General features: G+C 38.8%; 1 protein-coding gene across 1 annotated transcript in view; it reads right to left on the bottom strand.

Annotated features, from left to right (window-relative positions):
* Nucleotides 1-18124, bottom strand: part of POLR3B (polymerase (RNA) III (DNA directed) polypeptide B) — a 78365-nt gene that overhangs the window by 9943 nt on the left and 50298 nt on the right. The window contains exons 22-26 of the mRNA XM_014964275.1: nucleotides 17022-17139; nucleotides 15215-15357; nucleotides 4819-4922; nucleotides 3764-3930; nucleotides 1528-1641 (exon numbers count right to left, since the gene is read on the bottom strand). Of these exons, the coding sequence (XP_014819761.1) occupies nucleotides 1528-1641; nucleotides 3764-3930; nucleotides 4819-4922; nucleotides 15215-15357; nucleotides 17022-17139 (646 nt within the window). The remainder of the gene's footprint in view (nucleotides 1-1527; nucleotides 1642-3763; nucleotides 3931-4818; nucleotides 4923-15214; nucleotides 15358-17021; nucleotides 17140-18124) is intronic.

Here is an 18124-nt window from a genome sequence, read left to right as displayed (position 1 = left end):
CTAGAAACAGCATGAGGTTGAAAAGCCAGAAGGCACGGGAAATAGGCAATGAAAAGCAAAAGAGAAAGATACTTCTGTATCAGGTACAGCAGAGACCTGCCCCTCCATTCTCCAATAGCACATCAACAGGTAGAAGCTGCACCTACTAAAAAGCACAGATTTGCTAACTTGTGCAGTCGGGTAAGGCAAGAGAAGTGGATCACCATATGATAAGAGGCATAAAAATAAGTTAAGAATTAAAGAATATGAATCGTGCTTGCTATAGGGAAGAGTAAGGGCAGGAGAGACATGACTTTGTGCTTACGTCTCAAAAACAGTACAAAAGGGACTGGTCAAAAAGAAGAGTACCACCATGAAGTAGGTGAGGTTTAAATGGTGTACATGATAATCCAGAAAAAACTGGCAAAGGACATTTGGAATAATCTTTTCTAGAATATTCAAGACTAGCTGGCAACTCACTTTCTGGCAAGATTTAGCAAATAATCCTACTGTGAGGGAGAAAGGCGAACTACACGATCTGCTAGAAGCCTCCTGAAAGCAAAGCCTGTGCCATTAAACTGTTTCTTTGTGAGCCAGGAACATCAGCAATTTAGAACATGAGTTCTAAGCCACGCAGCTTGTCTTTAAGGAGAAAAAGTAAGTATCATCAGGGAAAACAGAATGCTTCAAATTCCCCAAAGGTCCAGATAACATAAGCCCACCTCCAGGGGCTTGTATTACCTGTTACTCAGAGTACATCTGCTTGACTTCAAAATTTGACACCAGAAGACATCAACATGGTAATCAACCTTTTGTTGGGGAAAAACCCAAGTTCAGGCTTAGTTTTACCATGGCAGTTAGCTGGGCAAATAAAAAAGGACATTTACTACTCCCATCTCTGTAACTTTTGCAATTTATTACTATAAAGGTGCTATTCTCCTGCATGGTATTGAATGACCACTGTGGAACAGCACATACAACCCTAAATTCAATTTTAGAGTTGAATGGAAGAGTCTGTGAGGCAAAGTGCAGTAAACCAGGCATGCACATTATTCTAATGCTTGTTTGCACGACACTAGAGCCAATGCTTTTGATTTGCCTTGACAGGTGAAGACATGGGAAGCATCAACATTAACCTGCTGAATACCAAAGGATGCTGAAATATTTAAAGAAATTTCTTCTTTCTACTCAGACCCAATTTTGTAAAAGTTAAAGAAAAAAAAATCCTCCTAAAATACCTACTATATGAGCAATCTGTCAGGAAAGGGCCACAGTGTTCACTGTGAATCAGTGTGTGGTATTTTTACCAGCTGTTAACAGAAGTCTGAGAAGCAAACTCAGTTTTGGACCACACAGAGGACATTCAAAACAACTTCCTGCCACAGTCTACTGTGAGAGCTTTCAGTCTGTAACAGTGTATTAATATATAATAGGATCTTGTGTCAAGTATCAAAAGATAAACTTTTATAAAACTTTTTTTATACTGCCAGTCAGCTGGGCACACTTCTGAATGCACACAAAAATTTTGTGCTTAGCCTGTAACGATACCTGGTGAGCACTGCTCTGGGTCCTCGAGCTCTCGCGTGCATTTTATCCAACACCATGTGCTTTAGTTTCTGGTAATACACAGGGCCAAAATAGATATATGCTTCCAAAGGTTCCCTGAAGGAATAAAAAAAAAAGACCAAAAAACAAAATAAAACCAATATTCACATTAGCCCATACTTACCTTATGAGAGACAAGCGTTGTGTACAGAAGGAATTTGAAATAATTTGGTAATCAGGAGTCAGAGAGAAACGTGTCTTAGAGAAATTGTCAGGGCAATCAGTCTGAAAACCTGTGTCAGCTCTGCCATGTCAGGTCCCTCCTCTGCCTGGGCAGGAGTGTTTCAATAGTGTCATCAGTAACCGATAAAGACAGTAAATGTGTCAGACCCTGAGGAGTGACTTAAGGTACTTCTATTTACATTCCTTCATTTTACATCATTCACACACCACACACGTAAACAAATACATGCAGCATAAATGCTCAAAACGTCATTTTTACAGGAGCACTTAAAGGGAATTGCACTTGCAAGGACATGCTAGGAGCTTGACAGTCTTCCCATCCACTACTTCTCCCCACACACCACTTTGAAGCACAACCCCAGAGCCAGAGGGGTGAACGCCCTCCCTGAGGGGCTGTGCACCAGCAGCTCTACCCACAGGACAAAAATCACTGCCCTGGCTGGCACTGGGGGCTCAGATGAACCCGGTAAAAGGGCTCTTGAGAACTGTGTTCAGGCCCTTCCATCAGCTTGGGAACATCTGTAAGCAGTACAGAGGGTGTTACTCCTTTCTAAGAGCTGGAGCAATGGCTGAAGATTTCTGTGTTTAAAACACCACTGACTGTAAGAACAGCGTAAGCGCCTAAAGATTGGAAAGGAAGAGTTGAAAGCATTCAGCCATTTCCCAGCTACCACCTTCAGCACTAAGAATGACCAGATTTAACACACTGCCACTGATTTATTTAAAAAAAAAAAAAAGTACGTGCAATGTAAAAATAAGCAGGAGACAACAGTATTGCACCTCCCATTCAGAGTCATTACTGACACGACGCAGTGTTGTTCCAAAAGCTGCCTATTGAAGAAAATAATAAAACTTAACTAGACATTTGGAACTTGCAAACTTCCACATTGTTATGAAATCTGCCTTCAAATTTCATAACAAAATAGATTAAGCATGTGAATTTGCTCGGAAAAATATCAGTATCCTACAGCAAAATCTCTAAATAGGGCACTACAAAGCTGAAGTTTGGGATCAGGGGATTTTTACGTCTAGATGATATTATTCTCCCTAGCAAACAAGATTAGTCAGATTTGTTGAAAGTTACCATGATGTATCAACAGAAAGTGTTTCAAATACCAGGATACTCGATATACAATTTATGGAATATGGAGTGGGTAAGGAAAATAAAATTATCTTTCTGAAACAAAAAGAGAAACAACATATGGAATAAGAGTGTAGGAAAAGCAATTAAAATAAAAAGGATTTTACAAAAACCAAACCCACTTACGAAAGAAACCTAACTTGTTCCTTAAGAAGGAGACTGGGAGGATAATAAAAATAGCAGGAAGGTAGGATTAAGATACATTTTGGAAGAGCAGGCATGTGAAGCCATATGGCCTTTTCCTGTTCCTAAACTATCTTATGTTCTTTGAACTCTGTGGCTCAGAAGCCAGTCTGATCAACACAGCAGGAAGTTTGCAGATTAGAGTATAATGCCAGACTGAATCATTGTGTAATTGAAAGAAGAAAAAAAAAAAAAAAAGGAAAAAAGAGCACACACAAAATATTCCCAAGGAACAGACACCTGCCTCCAAATCCATATTTTAGAGTACTATTAAAGTCAACATGAAAATACTTACCTGATTCCAAGCATATATAAGATTTGCTGCCAGAAACTTGAAATTTCTTATAATGCCTCAGAAAGAAAAAACCTTGATTTTATAGGTTTTTTTAATGCAGTAGAAGTTGGGAAATTTTCATATGTACTACAAGGGCCATTCACATTACAGCCATGCAAATACTAGTAATTCTTAAAATGCGGAACTACAAAATACTTCTAAGAAAAAAATAACAACAGTAGTGCAGCATTCTGCAGCCCCTTCCCTCCATCTTACAGAGCAGTTTGCAAATAAGAGAAAGTTCCTGAGCTCTGAAACATGAGAAGATTTTTCAGATGTGCCTCAACAGGATTTCCCCACTCCCCTGAAAAATCTAAATCTATCGAGCAGATTCTTACCCAGTGATACCAGATGTTACGTAGTCCTTCCCTAGGTAGTTATAACCGTGGCGTATAAGATCTTCACACACATCCTTAACTTTACTGCCTCCAAAAGCTGTTCCATAGTGAAATCTGCCATCGAGGACCCCAGCCTTTCCAGCCAGGAGTTCAATTAACTTTCCTACCTGCTCAAAGAAAGGCAGAGTTAGCAGCCTGCTGGCTAGTACGGGCATATTGCTGGGTTGGTCACAGCACATGTCAGCCAGGCAAAGTGTCTGAGATGGCAGCCCGTGTTGCTGCACGTAACAGGAGGAGTGGAAGAAGCCCAAGAACAGGGAGAACAGGGGGAAAAGGACTATCATCACAGGGTCTGGAAACACCTTTAAGGTCCAGTCAGGCAGCTCCATTTTTTTCCAGTTGTCTGGAAAATGAGCCAGATCTAGTGTGGCCTTTTGCTCTAGGAAACAGCCTCAGAGACTGACACACTAGACTGTGGCAGGAGGAACAGAAGGGAAGAAGCTAACAAAGAAAAAAAAACAGATCTGAGGCTGTACAAAATAATCAGTGGAGGTCCCATATAAAGGCCAGGCTGTGAGGTATTTAGTGTGACCCTGTAGCACAGGTTCAAAACTTGCAGGGAAGCATGTGTAATGCAAGAAATTATATAGATCCAGAACTGCTATTGAAACTCCTCTCCAACCTTTGCCTCACAGTCTGCCCCAGCCAGCAGAGTGGGTATTGGGAGTAGGGAAGGAAGAGGGAGAGCAAGGCATTTTTAAACAGAAAGGGTGCACGTGAGGTATTCAGTTGTTTTCCTGATAGCTTGATACAGACCAAAATGAGAATGATGCACAAACAGTCCACATTCCTACTCCTTTTTACAGCAGGATGTCTCAAAACGTGCAAAACAGAGGGCTGAAGACTTCTAGTAGAGCAAGTGCGTAGCACGATGACTGGAGAATATTCTCAGTGAAACCACGTTTCAAACTTTTTTTTTTTGTTTCTTCCTTCTAATCAACTTCACTTTCCTTATCAGGGGACACTGTCTTTTCAATCATAACAGAACCACTAACCGTCATACGCGATGGGAAGCCATGAGGGTTCATTATGATATCTGGACAGATTCCTGTGTCGCAAAATGGCATGTCCTCCTGGGGAACAATCAGCCCGCACACCCCTGCAGAAGAGAAAACATTTCAATTCACAAACAGCAAACCACCAGCAGGGCTGACGCTCATCACCAGATTTTCTTTAGTGTTTTTCTCCTCCTCTCTTTCTCATGGATCACTTTTTACCCAGATTCATTACCATGACCAGTGCTCACAACCTGCAGGCTAGAAGAGAGCCCTTGTGACAGGACTGGCAAAATTAGCATACCCTTACATAATGCTCCCAGTGATTTGTGAGTTAGCAAATTAGGGAAGAAAGCTTTGGATACAGTTTTTCAGAAGCAAACAGAAACTTCTGGCCAGTCAGACTAGAATATATCAAGGGAGACCTAGTTTTTAAAGCTGATGCTATAATTTCCCACAAAAAAAATGAAGAAATCAGGCCTCTTACAATATCTCTTTGGATGTACAAAATTATTATTGCATCAAAATTTTTTATCATATGCATCTTTGCTAAATACTGTGAGTAAAACCAGATCAAGTTAATAGTTTGACAGGGAGTGAGAGAAGTAGAGGAAAATAATAAAAAAAACTAAAGACTTTTTCAGGTAGCATTCATTTGCTGAGCAAAGACTGCTTTCAATGAATTACAAAGTACAATCCACTCCCCAGACTGCTGATATCTTGTCAGTCTAAGAACAAAAACTGTACCTTTAAAAGTTTTGGAAGCTGTTTTAAGTCTCCATTAGTACTGGATGTAAAACAAACAAAACCTCCCAAACTCTAAAACTATTTAGGAAAGATTCAACAGAAACATGAAAACTCGTTTAAAGTAGTCTATCATACATCCCAAAATTTTCTTTCCAACCCTTACAACTATTTCTCCCGTGAATTCTGCAGATCAAAATACTGCAGCTATAAATGACCAAGAGATCTAACATTCAGATTCAGGTGCTAAAATGCAGCTGCTTAAGCCCATACTCCTTTGAACCGAAGCTACTGTTTCAGTTGGGCAATTTCTTCCAGAAGCCCTTAGAGCTGAAGGAGCCTGCAAGCTATTTGAGATCAGCCTGCTGCAACTGCCAGAGCAGGCTTTGGGAACAGTCCTGGAGCAGAGGGGGCTCCTGGAAGACTGAGGGTGCTGGTTACATCCCTAAAAAGGCATCCCCCGACCAGCCAGTTCACAGGGGGATATTGGCGTCTGCTCAGGAGGGAGCTCCTCTTCCACTGTCCAAGCAAGACAGGGATAGGTGTGTGGGACAGTAGTTAATAGAATGAGAATGGTAAGTATGGGGGAAGGGAGCAGGAAGAAAAAAAAAAAAAAAAGGATTGGAGCGTCTGGGGCACGGAGGGGTGTTCTTGTATTTAGTTTTTAAACCTACTGAAACTAATTTTCATTGTTATATTATGATAAATCAATAACATCCTTCTACTTCTCCCTGCCAAGCAGCAATCATTTGCTGAAAAAGAAAAAAAAAACCAACCCACAACCCACTATCTCTTTCGCGCACAGCTTTTTTATCTTAAAATTGTATATATAAATACTTTATTATACATGTATTATGGCGCATACATTTTGCCTTATTCGCATTTACTTCTAAGAAAGCATTAGGTTGCATCTGGACCTCACGGCACCTGTAAGCCAAAAATTAAATCTTAGCTAACTTAAAATTACTTTAGGCTCTGAAAACCTTTTATATGCCAAGCTGGTTCCCATAGCAGACAGCCACTGTGTTGTTTGTTTTGTGTGAAAGTGAATGATAAAAGATCCATGAAATCGACACAGAAAGGCAGAACAGCAGAAAGAACTGAGGGCTCTCCATCATAGCGGCTTCTACCCTCCGCTGACTTGTATAACAATGGGACCTACACACCCAACTGCAGATCTAACACAGCTGTGCATTTCATTAGATGAAGAGCACTAGTGACACAAGTAAATAATTAACTTATTCTGGTCCGCTGACTGTGGTTATGAGACCAGTCATAGCTGACAGATTTTAATACAAGTTAACACAAAGACGGCATAATGAGCTTAGAAGTTAAAAACAAAATATTTAGACAGAATCCAGCAATGTGAAGCTCACTAGGCCATTTGTAAAGTTTCTATTTTACAGAAGGGGGAAAAAAAAAAAAGAAAAAAGAGAAAGCTATAAAACCTCAATTCTCAGCTTCTGTATTTTAAGAAGTTACTAAGTTTATAACGGATCTGTAGCTTGCCCATGTGTATTCTCACATGTATGTTTTCTCATAAAAAAACTTTAAAAAACTGAAAGACACCTTTTCTATATACAGAGCTACTTCGAAAAGCAAGTAACTGCAATTCATTTAAAAACGGAACTTGATTTCGTTTTGCAGCCGTTTGCCTTCAGAGACCAATGCTTGCAGGTCTGCCCTGTAAACTCCTGAATTTGGTACTCTTTTTGAGCCCTGGTCGCTGAGCCAGGGTTTGGAGCAGGGCAGGGAAAGGCAAGCCCAGCAGTTCTGCGCTGCCGACCAGCTGCGAAAAAGTGGTCAAGTGAATTAATCCATATAAGTGGAATTATCACTTGGAACTGGTTAAGAAAACAGTAAAGGAGAAGAGACTGGATTTAAGACAGCCTGAAGTTCCAAATGTTGCCCTGTTCAAGTATAAACTGCATTTCACAACTGAGCTGCCCAACTACTCCCCATCCAACATCCATAAATAGGACACCATCAAACTAGTAGGTTACTTTGCTGTGGCTCTTGCTACAGGTTATGAAGTTTTCCTCATTGTTACGGATTTAGACAGCACATGAAAATTGCTCCCCAGCATTCACGCAGGACATCCAAAATAATTTGGTTTCATTCATTTCTCTTCCCCTCACAATTTTTCCACGCTGCATTTGAAATTTAGCAATACTATTTCAGACTAAATGCTACACTATGATGGGCCTGAATCTGCTCTCACCTATACAACTCTGGAGTTCTCATCTAGGACCAGAATCAAACATTAACCACCAGGAAAAGCTGCGATTATTTTTCCAGATGAAAAAATAAACAAAATTTTTTTTTTTAATGTGTGGACTAACAAGATGGTTGTATGTTTGAGCAAGAAAGCATCCAGCAGCTTGTTATATCTCATTTCAATTGAAAAACAAATTGAATTCTAGGAAAAAAAAAAAATTGTATATCGATTTCATATCAGCTTAGATTAAAAATTCGTGAAAATGCTAACAAAGTTTTTTAAGATATCTCTCCCTAAAAAAAAGTGGACTAATGACCCTGGCAGTTTACTGCAAGGATAACAGTTTAAATTAGAATGAACTTAAATCAGACATCTACAGTGGTTTAACATGCAAGTATAAAACAGCCATAGGCAGTGTTTTTCAATGCTATTGTGTGCCAGCCAATAAGTGACAGCCCCCTGACTATGCCTGATGGCCCCCACCCTCGCACACGCTATCTGCATCAATCCCCACCGCATCTCAACACCCCTGGACCTCCCCAAGGCCCCCACAGACCGTAAAGATCCCCTCACCCCCGTACTTTTGTCCTTTAGGAGTTTCTTTTTCTAATCAGGGGAAATTCAGGTTTCCAGAATTGATATCTTTTCTGCGGTTGCTTTTACAGTTTGCTGACAAAACACGAACATAGAGAGACTTGTAAAACAGCAGTTTGGCAGAGAAGGGGAAGGGGGGCTGCGGGGAGGGGACAGGGACAAAACACAACAGTATGGGAAAGTTTTTTACCAGCTACGGTAAGATGCCTTCTATACACACACATGCCAAACGAAAAAAAAAAATAATCATCAAATAAGTCAAAACAACCTAATACAGAAAACTAATTACTAGCAGCAGGAGGGACATTAGAGAGCAAAGGAGACTAAGTGAATAGAAGCAGCAGTAATACCAGTTTCTATCAGCAAGATAAAACGAAGCGCATTGCTAAATGTGCTTGTTTACTTATTCTAATGATATGGTGCTAAAAGAGCTAAAACGAACTTGAAAGGCGTCTAATTTTAGATTTACCGGATTTGCCAGAATTTGGAAATAGTCTTGAGAAATAAGACTACGTCATATAATTAAGAGGAGTTGTAGCCATAATGCAGCACCGTATATTACAGACAAGTGACAAACAGACCTGCAAAAATTGCTAAGGTTAAACAAAAACGTACATCTGCTTCCAAACTCTCTAATTACATACTGTGTTGGCTAACTAAGCATAAAACAAGTCCAGAAGAAAAAAAGTGCTGCATCACATAAGCTTTGTTCAATATTGAATCATTCACTGATCTATCATATCACTTGCTACATCCCATTTGACATAAGAGGTAAAGAACAGAATTAAAATTAACAGATAAATAATGCATAAGTAAACTTGATTAGTTTTCTTATTAAAAACATCACTCTAAATGAGAGGAGGTGCTAGAAGACAATACAGTTTGTACACTGCTTTCCCATGAGCTGCTGAATGGTCTGATGTGATAAATTTGCATAGTCTGAAGCACACAAAGAGCTGATTAATTGAAACCCTTACAATGCTTCTGGAAGCAGCTATTGTAAAACAATAACCATAGGAACTTTACAAAATACACATGGCTGAATGAGTCAAGAGCTTAATAAAATGTGTGTTCAGGATACACTATTTGGAAACAGAATTAGAGATTTTTATTCTGTGCCATAAAATGCTAAATCACCCTAATTTCAGAGGTTCAGCTGAGGATTTACTGAAAAGGTCAGAAGGTTACCTGTTTGCTGCTTGAGATAAAAAAATGCTGTAATTTTCTTCTTAAGACAGCAAGCTAAGCTGCAGTTTTGTTAAAAATAAACAGAAAAACAGTATGAGATTTTTTTTTAATGGCATTCTGACATCTCATTGTCTCATATTCGACTTCTGGAGATAAAAATAAGGTAAGAAATTCCTACTTTTCCTGATGCCTAATAACTACTAATCATCCCACATTCCTGCAGTCGGTGACAGCAAATTCTTTTTAATGCCATTTCGACCATTTAATTCCTATAAACCCGCTGATGTTTTATTAGAGATAAAGTACTAAGTCAGACTTGTAACACGGGGGAATATGCCACGAGTAGCTATTTAACATCTTACTTTACATGATCTGCTTATACGTACAGTACAAGTGCCCACTATAAGGAGAAAGATAAGTTGTTCTCAGCTATGAAATTAGGCAAGCAGAAGCCAGATGCTCAAACTAGTAAAAATTTCAAAAATAAGCAAGGTCAGACTTTGGTAGATCAGCAGTATTGTCATGAAGTTTATGTAGTTGACAATGCTGTGAATGGATTTTGTTTTGACACTAAAGAACGTGGTTCATTTAGGAAAACAAAGACCATCTTTCATGAATTTAAACTCGCTTCCTTGTCTTTAGAGTTGTTTAAGTGCAGATACTTCAGAAAGGTTTAATCCTTTATCTTAGATCTTCAGCTATTAAAAAGCTTCTGTTTGCCAGTTCAAACAATCTCTTGCTTAAATACAGTTTTTCCACTCCTCAGGAATACTGTTCAGTATTGCTGCTTAGTTCTGTGATCTACAGGACCTTTGTTGGAGGTGTTAATCCTTTTTCACATGAGAGACTGAGAAATGTTCTTTCAGAGAAGTGATATATTGCTTTTTTTCACATCAAAGGAGCCCAACTTTTTCCTCATTGTGACTTGTTGCAAAGCAAGAGGAAATCTGGAAATATAATAATTTAGTTTGTATGGAACTCAGATGAAGCTTCTTTAGCTTAACAATCCTTTAGCCTTCTGTGCTTTGAAAAGTGACCTTGCTTGAAGAATGCGAGATTAAAAAAACCAAAATAATTAACAAAAAAAGTTTCTTATCTTTATGGAAAAAATATGATGCAATATATCTAAAACAAAGCCCTAAAGCTCAAGTCCTCCCTGGTAGGTATATGGGTTTTTTTGTGAGACATCAGGAGCTTAAGGGCTTATAGACTAAAGTGACATTCCTGCTCGGGAAGATCTGAGTGCAACATCCAGTCTGAAGATGAATATTGAGATAGAGTGAAATATTTGCTGGTGTGTTTCCCAACACAACGTGATGGCCTCATTTGGCTTTTTTTCTCCGCCTCATACACTTCTTTGTTGACAAGTCTGGAAGGAAAGGCTGGCTTTTACAGGCAGTTTGGAAGGAGTGTACTTAAAACATAGACTTGAATGAAAAGAGGGTAGGGTGGACAGGCCAGAAGTGGTGACCTTTGCCAATACAGTGTTGACATGTGAGAGGACACAAAGAAAGCAAATAAGGAGTCAGTGGCATAAATCTGTATTATTATAGAGGCCTACAAACTCTGCACATTTAACAAAACACTCTTCTGTAACAAAATGCCAGAACTGGTTTGTGAGATTTAATGTGTCATATCCCACTTTCCAATTCTGTTACTCCTCTTCTTTCTGGCCAACAACAAAATACACCTTCGGAATACAAATCAATTTGGAATACAGGAAAAAGCCCATGAAAAAAAACAACATGAGAAATGGGGGTTGTGCAATCTATTATTTTGCACATATTTAATTATTTTAAAACTACTACTATAATTCTGTGTAATCAAATCTCACCTTCACGCATTCCTTCTAGAAAATAAAAATACTTCACAGAAAAGACTGACAATACAAAAAGGAGAGAGACGTGTTTTCTCTCCTTCTCACTGAATCAAGGTACTTGTTAATTTAAGCTCATCATAGGTTTAAATGGCTAACATTCACAAATTAAACTTCAAGTGGTAATCGCCTGCATTTAGACAAGGATGAGAGAACAAATTCAGGGCAAATTAAAAATACTCTCAATGGAAGATGTTAAACTGTTAATACTATGATTCCCGTTTCACAATTGCCTATATTCCCCCGTTTTCCTGATTCCTTGTCAGAGGAGGATGATACTAGTTGAATTTTTAAACAGTTACCAAAGGAGATTTTCCCTTTCCTTTTCATGCCTTTTCTGCAGTTCAATCATTGCCTGTAGTCTAATGTTAATGTCAGTATGTTTCTTCCCTGTATACTGCAGTCACAAAACTGTAAACTCCACTGTTCTTGTCAGTACTTTTTTTCTTGGTATCTAACACACATTTCTTCTCCACTAAGCACATTTCTCTCTGCTCCCGTTTATCATAACATCTTTTCCCATAATGTACTACACGCCAGTGAACTGAGAGGTCTGCTACCAGGAAGGATATGTATCCTAGTAGAATGTTGTAATTTAGAATATGATCACTCCCTCGATCACAAGAGATAACTACAAACTGATGTATTGGACACCTAAGAAGCACATGCCTGTGAAGTCTGTATCAACTGTTGCCACGTTCCCACTCATATCACAGAATGCTATGGGGTTGCAAGGGGCCTCTGGAGATCATCTAGTCCAACGCCCCAGCCAAAGCAGGTCCACCTAGAGCAGGTTGCACAGGAACATGTCCAGGTGGGTTTTGAATGTCTCTAGAGATGGAGACTCCACCACCGCTCTGGGCAGCCATATCTAAACCAAACGGAAAGAGACATTTGCTATTCTGAATAATTGATGGTTTTGGTTTATTGTTAGTATAGGTCCCAATCACAGATACACGGCAGGATCAGTCATTCTAACCTGATGCAATGCCAGGCATAATTATGGGTGCCCTCAAAGTTCCCTACATTAGTTCCCTTTTCATTAGTATGGGATTTCCACAGGTATTTTACTTTGGAAAAAAAAAAAAATTACTAATTTTCTATAGCTTTTGGGATGTTAAAAAAACTACCCCTAGGTTCCAACTCAGCATGTATTAGCTGTTTCTGCATTTGATCGTGAATATCAGGGTTTGATGAGTAGCAAAAATGCTCTTGAGATGCCTGCCCCCTTCAAGACCTCTAAAATGAGCTTTTTCTAGACTGTGAGGTGCATTTAGTGGTATGGAAGGCCCTCTGCTCCCTCAAGTCATATTGCAGCCTGCCTCACACAATTCTGTTTCCTTCTGTCACTCTTTGACTTTCACCTTTTTTCCTCTCATGGTCCTAAATTGGCAGAGTGTCCTTTCCCTTGATTTTTGGAGAGGTATGAAAATCAGTTCTCTTTAAATTTTGTTCAACTAACTATTTCAATAGCTGCACATCAACAGCCCAGGCTGAGAGAAAAACCTTACCTGCTTAAATTTTTTATGCAAAGGCCCAAAAATATTTTTCATATATTCTTTAATATAATTTGTAGGCTAACTTTTTTAATTCTAGTAAGAAAATTTGTCCTGCAGAGTAATGGTCATATTGTTATCTAATAACTTGCAGCTACAATGCTGCATAGCACTTATAAGGAGAAAGGACTAATTGGACAAAGCTCAAAATATATGAAAAAAATGGGATTTGCTTTGAAAGTTATCATAAGTTTAAAAGTACTGCACGTCTTCATTGTGTATGAGATGAAAAAATTATTTTTCAAAGAAACTCTAAACAAAACATTCCTGAAGGAGAATCTGCCTGGAGAGAAGGAAGGAATCGGGCAGTTGAACCATTTCCACTGCTCGACTCTTTCTGTTTGCCTCTAAACAAATGATCTGCCCCCTCACTTACCAAAATGATCCCATATGGCTGTAGTGCAAGAACTAGACTGGATTTTAAAAGGAAAATCAAGAATATACTGCTGCTTCTTTACTTTTTTGAAGCCTTCAATAGGTACTGGTTTCCAAATCACTTGGGGACTCAAGAGAGAATCACCTCCTATTTTTTGATCAAAAGCCACCTTGAAAATACAATCAGGAAAAATGTTTCAATGCTTATCAGATTTATATTTCTTAATGACAGCAGAAACTATGGAAGAATTTCTTCAGAATACAGAGTTTCAAGAATGAGTTTTATGGGTTTATGAAAAGATATGGTGGAAATAAGGGTAAATTTGAATCAGCACTACAAAGTCAAACCCATCATGATGCTGGGAGCGGAGTGGGACTGTGTCACAAACTGCTGAAAGGGAAGCTTTCAGGGAGCTCCTCCTAACAGAAATCACTCTCTTCCATGGGTCTTCTGACAAAGAGAACACTGTTCACAAAGGGCTGGTTTGTTTGCAAGACAACGTCCCTTAGCTAGTATCATAATTTGATGTTCATTGACTACAACTAGTTTTAGGTATTATTATTTCAAATCTACACAGTGTCCTCCATTATTTCCTCAGTTCCCTCCCTCAGATATAGCGGATACTTGTATTATCAGATGTAAGAGGATGGTTCCAGTTCCTCAGAAATCAAATCAAGGAAGTAAGGATATTTTTTTTGCTCCAGTAGTTATTAAGACAATAACGCATTTGCCCAATAAAAGGAAAGGAATGTATGTGGTGCAATGGAAAGGATTTGGTAATACCAACCTCTTCGCCTCCCCACCACATCTGAGAAGAGACTGAGCAATGCTCTCAAACCAAAACAAGACTTAAAAATGTAACAAGATCACAACATTTGGGTAACAGATCATGTCAAAAGTACCAAAACTCTAGATTTTCCAAGTGTACAGATAGATGAAAACATGTAAAAACCCGTCCCACGCTGAGACTAATGCAATCAAAACATGCTTTTCAGTCAGTTTCAGTCAGACCATTTTCAGTCACTTCTTAACAGCCCTCCTACGCTTCCCACCCAGAGGATGTTCTGAGTCACTTTTTTTGTCATTAAGGTCAAAAGAAGTCCATTGCTTTTTTCAACAGATATGGAAACAGTCTGCTGATACATATATATATAAATATATATATACACACACTTACTTATAACACTAGAGAGCTACATGCCACCAAGCAGTTTCCTAGTAGGTACCCATTTTGAAGTCTCAGTTTGAAGATCCAAAGGTGCCACAGATCATGTCTCAGGTGTATTTTTAGACACGCTTTCCCCTTCCTTACAGTCTGTGCCGGTGCACTCCTAGTTGCATTTCTGATCTGCTTCCCTTTTACACCATGGCTCTGAGCTATCTATCTGCAGCCTTGTCTTTAGAGCAGAATGTCTGCACAGATGACTTGCAGCCATGCATTCCACCTTTGGCATTTTTTGTCCATTCAGAAAAGGCCCTTTCACTCTTTCCTCCAATCTCTCTCGATAACCCATTGATAAATCTGTCACCTAAAACCAAATTCATGCTTGTTAAAGACCAAAAACCAAACAACAAATCAAAACCCTGTTCTTGTTTAAAATGGGCAACTATTGTATTTTCCAGATTCATAAGTCAACACAGTTGTGTTTGCCAATTCCCCTCCTCAGTTCCAGAAACATCATTGCTAAATTAGGTGAACTTAACCAAAAAAAGGGATATGGTCTTCTATCACCGAATTCATAAACATTCCATTGAACCAATCAATGGAAACGTGCATCATGATATTATGTATGTAAAATAGGCATACCAAACATGCATTCATTTTTATCAAATGTGTAGCTTACCTTTCTGCCCATGACGACTGCTAAATTTATCTCCAATTTCTGGACGTCTAGTTTGCCTCAACAACATTTTGATCAAGAAAGCATCCTCTGCGTTTGATGAAATCATTACTTTTTCAATATAAGAATCAGTTGCACCTTTGTAGCTAGTACAAAACGACAAAACATGAGTTTTACATCTATGAACCAAATACAAGTCACAAACAAGTATTTGTGCATTGGTAAACTTCTGGCTAAACTGTAGTCTTCATGAAACATATAAGAGACCAATGGAGCAAAGATTATATAATTTTTAAAATATATATATATATACACACATATATATTTAAAAAGTTCCATAGTATAGTATGTTTCTGCAAAAGAAAAAGCTTAAGAGATACAATAGAAACAAAGAATTAAGCTGATCTTGTGAAAAACAAGGTGTATTTTTTTGTCATGTGGGTTCTTCTTGATGGAAAAAAGCTTCCTAGGATATTGCAAATTTCTGGATCTTCAGTTAAACAAAAGGCAAGTAGAGAGCTGTAGCTGCAGAAGAAGTTTAATGAATATATAATGAGAATTTAAGAACAAAATTAAGGTATGCTATCCTGACTGAAACTATGCATCAGGTGCAGGTGTGGAAATGAACCAGGGGCAGAACATAGTACGAGGTGCAGAAAGAGATGAACTCTAGAGTCCAAAATGTAGAGATTTTAGGAGAAAAGAAAAAGAATAAAAAAAGGTAAGCATGACAGAGCAGGAAGGCAATGGAAATTATTCTGGTATCATCTTTTTTCTGTATATTGCAGAATGAGGGTAGAGGAGATTTTAATACCCTATTTAGATTATTTTGTCTTGTTCAGGTAGCAGTAGGTCAAGCTAATGACATCTAAACTCAGAGCCCTGAATCCATGTCTTTACCTGGCAGGATTACTTCCTTCTTCTTGATAATTACACTGTTGCCTCACTTTATTAATATCTTGTAGCAAAAAACCTAAAGCTTTCTATTAGTTATGAAACACACAGAAGTGCAGCAAAGCTAATTCTGCCTTTCCAATCTGGACACCAATTACTTGCCTTGCTCTCTGCTAATTTACCAAACTATCAAGTCTATTCCTGACAAAACAGTGAAAAATGCTTCATTTTTTATTTGTACATTTAATGCAAAATTTTCATCTCACACCTCAGAAGCTCTCTCTAATTCTTTCAGGACAGGATGGGAAAAAACCTTATTGGCTGTCCTTTTCCATTCCTTGGTAAAGGATGTCTAATTGGAGTGGCCAGAATAAGCTGACTGTCAGCCTCTGAGATAGAAGGGCCTCCATCTCCTGGCCTCCTGCCTGGCAAGGGAAGGCTGAGCACCAGGCAGCACTGGTCATTTTCTGTGGGAACCAGTGTGGAGGAGATGTGCCCCCTCACTAAGTACACATGTTCTCTGCCCTCCCACTCATCCTACTTTTCTCTTGTTTCTCCAACACTTCATCCACGAGTGACTCCTCTTCCCTCTGACACTGTGTTGGCTCTCTCCTTGGTCTCTCCTGGGAACCTACTCAGTGATTCCTCTCTAGACATACATCTTCCAGAGGGTTCCTCACTCTCTTTGCAATTCCTGTCTTGCAGATGTCAGCATCTAACTTATTAGTGATTAACTGGGTAGGCACTTCTGAAAGTAACCGAGGCTCTGAAAAATCCTGTGAAAAATCAAGACCTAGAGATCTAGGTCTAACTTGCAGAGGAATGTTAATTCCTTTGACTTTTCTAGAATGGAATGTTTTCTCAGATACTTTCTTCAATGTACCTTCCCCAAACATAAAGTTATGATGCAACATACGTTACGGGCACATCTTTGTACTGTGGCTGCTGAGGCACACTACTTCCTTCCAGAGGTGTCTGTGTTACAGTTGGCATAGATTTGTTCACAAGGACTTGCTTATTTTCTACTTTTTCACCTACATAGAACAAGGAAAAAAAAAAAAACACCAAAAAAAAATATATGAAAACATATCTGGCTACCTATGTTAGAAATACATTTTAAGCTTTAAAAAAAGGTAAGCTGGAAGACAAACTGGGAGGAACATGTCCAGGAAGTATGTCATGTTATATTATTAAATACTGCATGGTAAGGGAATCATTAAACTGGCTTTTTAAAAAAATTTTATTTATAAATCAAAACAGAACAGCTTGCATGCTGGGTGCACTATGAGAATAGCTATTCAACATACCCCAGGTCTAAAGAATACACAAAAGTATCCGAAGTCATCTGCTGTTAAGTATGGAGAAAATTAACAGGCAGCACTGTAACCAACAAATTTTAGAAATTCACACCTAAACTCAGGACATCACAGGAGTTCCACAATGAATTGTGCATGACTACTTTCAGCCTCTTCTTGCAGTTACTTTTTCCTATTGCTTCCGGTCTCATACATCAGGTATTTTCCCCTCTGTTCCCTTATCCCACCCTTCACACAGGAAACCAGATCAGCAGCATGCCCAATGATACTAATGCATGTTAAACACCTGCCTCCCACCTCCTCCACAAAATTGCACTGAACTTCAGCCTATGCCTCCTTTCTGTCCAAATGAACTATTTCAAAGAGGTTTTTACTTACACACTGAGAACAGCCTCAGTCTGGAGTCTACCCGAGTCCTATCTATCCTCATACTTCAGAAGATTCTTGCTTTTTTAAAAAACTAACTTTGAAAGCTCCATTGTGATGTGTTAAAGAGCACAAGTGACTCAATTGTGTTGCTATAATGGAATGAACTTTGGTGCCTTTTTACAACACCTTTCTTATTAGACCTCAGCAGATCTATTAAGCTATTTCCTAATTGAAGGATGACACTATGGGAGGATTCTTTCTCAAATTTATTTCCACTGGAAAGTTATATGCCTATCCTCATAAGTAAATGTAGTGGCATTTATTTTCTTATCTC

Source organism: Calidris pugnax, unplaced genomic scaffold (genome assembly GCF_001431845.1).
Source record: "Calidris pugnax isolate Ruff unplaced genomic scaffold, ASM143184v1 scaffold44, whole genome shotgun sequence".
In the NCBI taxonomy this organism is placed as follows: Eukaryota; Metazoa; Chordata; class Aves; order Charadriiformes; family Scolopacidae; genus Calidris; species Calidris pugnax.
This window is presented reverse-complemented; position numbering and strand designations above follow the sequence as displayed.